The 3,471-nt window shown below is 48.0% G+C and overlaps 3 protein-coding genes across 3 annotated transcripts in view; 1 reads left to right on the top strand and 2 right to left on the bottom strand.

Annotated features, from left to right (window-relative positions):
* The window catches only part of PPTG_00493 (hypothetical protein), a gene marked incomplete at both ends in the record, with an annotated part of 1,412 nt that extends 808 nt beyond the window's left edge, over nucleotides 1-604 (bottom strand). Inside the window, 2 exons of the mRNA XM_008891889.1 lie at nucleotides 4-477; nucleotides 543-604. Of these exons, the coding sequence (XP_008890137.1) occupies nucleotides 4-477; nucleotides 543-604 (536 nt within the window). The remainder of the gene's footprint in view (nucleotides 1-3; nucleotides 478-542) is intronic.
* PPTG_00494 (hypothetical protein) lies at nucleotides 605-892 on the bottom strand (the record flags this gene model as incomplete). Its single annotated transcript, XM_008891890.1, has 1 exon — nucleotides 605-892. The coding sequence occupies one exon, from the start codon at nucleotides 890-892 to the stop codon at nucleotides 605-607; it is 288 nt and encodes a 95-aa protein (XP_008890138.1).
* A 1,864-nt stretch (nucleotides 893-2,756) lies between these two features.
* On the top strand, nucleotides 2,757-3,365 carry PPTG_20751 (hypothetical protein; the record flags this gene model as incomplete). The annotated part of the gene is made up of 3 exons (XM_008892949.1): nucleotides 2,757-2,855; nucleotides 3,085-3,126; nucleotides 3,270-3,365. 3 exons carry the CDS (start codon nucleotides 2,757-2,759, stop codon nucleotides 3,363-3,365), a joined length of 237 nt encoding a protein of 78 aa, XP_008891197.1.
* Nucleotides 3,366-3,471: the final 106 nt, after the last annotated feature.

Below are 3,471 nucleotides of genomic sequence, written 5' to 3' on the forward strand. Positions count from 1 at the left end.
AACTTTAGCATCAAAGAGTGAACCACGTCCAAGTCTGTCTTACTTTCCTCCATATCCGCTTGAACAGCCAAATTGAGCCTGTGACTAGCACAGCCCACAAGAGGCACCCCCATTAGCGTAGCTAGAAGTCTGTTGACAGCGCAATTGTCAGCCACTAGGAACAGACATTGAGAGAGCTGTTTGCCATAGTCTCGTGGCAGCATGTTCGCCAGGAACTCCATGTGGTCTCGAGCAGAGAGGTCGTCGTCGAGGGCGTCAAGCAGAGGAGCCATGCTGAGGAGCGGCGTCTTCCTGACGCCGCCGGCGTCGTAGCAGGCGAACACTGCGATGAAGTGCTGGGAGGCGTGCGTCCAGCCGTCGAAGAGGAATTCAAAGCGCTCAAGCAGCTCAGCCGCGATCGCGCGCTCCACAATTCTAGTGAGGCTGTCCATTGCACTAACTAATGTCTCCGCACAAATTGGATCGAGATTTGTGTATCTGGTCTATGGCAATCACAAAAATAAGTAGTCTATAGATTTGGTAGGAATAGCAAGCTATCGTACCTCCTAGCCGCACGGTTCTCGCAGAATGACAGCGGCAGGTTGTTCTTAAGAATCCAGTCCATTCAGCCGTAGACGTTCAAAGCCGATTGGCGTACGTAGCTTAGCATGGAGCCAGTCTCGGCCGTCGACGCGGCCAGCATGATGGCCTCGTAATCAGGGTGCTCACGGCGGACGTGCTGCATGAGATTGCTGTAGCCGTTACGCCGTGTCTGCTTCCGTACCGTGCCGCACCGGCAACGGAAGTACTCGAGGATGACCTCATCATGATCATCTCGGCACGGACGGAAGTAGAAACCAGAAACTTGGGCCGGGGTAAAGGTGGCGTGATGAGGGCGAGAGGTGAGGGTCATGGCGGTTGGGCAGGAGGTGCTGGGAGTGCTTGGAGAGCTCAAAATGAAGAGTGAGCACTTGATCAGGGTGTGCTGGATAGATGATTGCTAGAATCGTTGGCTCAGAGGAGTTTTGCTCTCGTGCTTTAGGCTGGTTGGCTTGGGGACATTCATCATGGTAAAGAGGTTTTAGCATAAATATGAGAGATGTTTGACATAGCAAATAAATTATCAGATTTAGGCGGGGAAAACGGAGCATAAATAATTTCTTTGCCTCATGTAAAATTACTGAAGTGACCATGCTATAATCGGCAGGCCTGGTGGTGGTCGATTCTACAATATAAAAACGAGCAAGCGCAGTAGATGCGCTAATATCAGACATGGTAAAATAAAGGCACTAGGAAATCTGCACATTTCTTTTAAGTACAACGAAGTGTTAATACTTGTAACAAGATAAATTATAGTATAACATGCATACTTAGTGCCGTTCTTATCAGCGGTAGGTTTTTGGTAGGTCGGTAGGATTGGTAGGATCCGTGACATGTGCGGGACTACGGTTAGGGTTAACAAGGAGGCCTGGCCGGCCAAATCCTACTTGGCGTTTTCGAGGGGGTTGTTCCGGTTGTCCCGGTTGTCCCAAATTATCCCGGGGGGGGGGGGGGGGGTCTGCCTCATTCTAGAGTATAACTGGCTCTCGCTCGTTCCCTACTTCTCGCCCAAATCCATGATACCTACGCTAGCCCTCGCTACTATTCCAGCTTCATCATATGGCACTAGCACTACCTCCACTACACTCACTGTCCAGCCTCGGCCGGCGTCCTTGCAACAAACAACGTGCTGGCAGCACTTGAAGCGATCGATGCCCATGTCATGGTGTCTGCTGTTTGGTTTCTCTGGAAATGAGACGTTTGAACTGGACATACTATGTTTACGACAATATGATCCCATAGTAGGTCCTACTACTTTTTATTATTATCAAGGTGGTCTGCGGTCTCGGCCCGGGACAACAAATCCTACCGCTGATAAGAACGGCCCTTAAAGTAACTGTGCTCGATGCTTCGTTGTGTACAACCTGTCGTTGCTACACGTCAGCTCATGCCTAGAAAGTACTGATTAGCAAGCGTGGTAGGCATAGGTAAAGGTGGGATTTTTATTATCAGAGGAAAACACGTTTATTTTATTTAGGAGTATCTGTGTAGGTAACCAAAGAGTTGCATTTTAGGTAAATTCAGAACTTCTTCGAGCAAAGCGCGACCTTGTTTCAATTAACTACGTTTCTGACCGTTGTTCTGGAACTAGACTAGAAACTCAGCTTTGAACGTCGGGAGCAAACGAAAATCACTTTCTCAACTGTGATTTCGATTGTGGTGCCAAAACCCTTGAGAAATTGCCGATTGCAGTTTTCACGGTGCGAGCAAAGTCCCAATCCCGGCTACGTGCAGGAATTTCGACGGGGATGTGTATATCTTGAGCCGTCACGATGACCACTACGACGACATGGAACGGGAAATATTCGAGCGTGAGGCCAGTATCGTGGATGACGACTCCCTTCTGGATAACGCAGTGTATAATTTCCCTGATCCAAACGAAGCTGTCGATGGAGATGTGAAATATATCGTCCGAATTTCACCGCGTCCAAGTATTCAACGAATACCTGGTTATCGTTTCGTTAATCTTTGTACTGATCATGCTACTCTGTGACCAAATTCTAGTGCCAGGGTGTCCGTTCACGGGTCTTACGTTGCATCGTTGCTCAAAGGGGTGCTATTGTTTTGGTGTTGTGGATTTCGGGAACTATGGTTGCGAATTCTTTCGGAATTCACTACGTGTCCTCCGAGCACATTCTCGTCCTCAACAAACTGGAGAAGTTGACACTGGAGAAATCATGAGTCTCTTACTGAAGGACGTGCAGAAGGGCAATCTAGCTTACAACAAGATTCGAGATCTTATTCTAGGCATGATCGACCCTCTAGCTTTCATCGTTGTGAGTATTTTGCCGCGCCGACCATCAGTTCTAGGTATGAACTGCTTATACACAGCTGCGGTCGTGGAGATCGTTGGTAGCACCAACCATGATGCAATTCGTTTTAATGTTACAAACTAGTATTAGCGGGAGCTATTAATTTGCGTGGTCAATGATTTTGGCTATGTCATGTAGCTTCTAAATGCTTACTTAAGTATTTTCGTACTTTTGTTTATTACTAATTAAACAGATCGATCAACAAACGCGAGACTGTGGACATGGATCGGCCAATGTATATATACTTTTGTTCCCTAATCGACTTGAACACTTGTAGGAAAATTGTGATGTGAGCATTACAGTAAGGTTAAGAGCTAGTAAGTAGAGGGGCTCGAAGAGTACCCAGGAGAGTTGATCGTCCTAATGAAGCCATTGAAGAAGGATGTATCCATGTTCCTTCGGTGGTTACGCCCTCAAATGGAGGAGTTTATGAAGTACGAGACACATTCTCGCAGCCCAGCAGGGAGTCAGTAACGCTGTTTCGCAGCAGTCGCGAAAGGGAAAACCCAGTCGTCGACATGGAGGCAAACCGGATCAGCAGCGCACCGACGGACAGCATCAAAGTCCTGGGGCGTCGGCA

This window comes from Phytophthora parasitica (assembly GCF_000247585.1).
Source record: "Phytophthora parasitica INRA-310 unplaced genomic scaffold supercont2.1, whole genome shotgun sequence".
Lineage (NCBI taxonomy): Eukaryota > Oomycota > Peronosporomycetes > Peronosporales > Peronosporaceae > Phytophthora > Phytophthora nicotianae.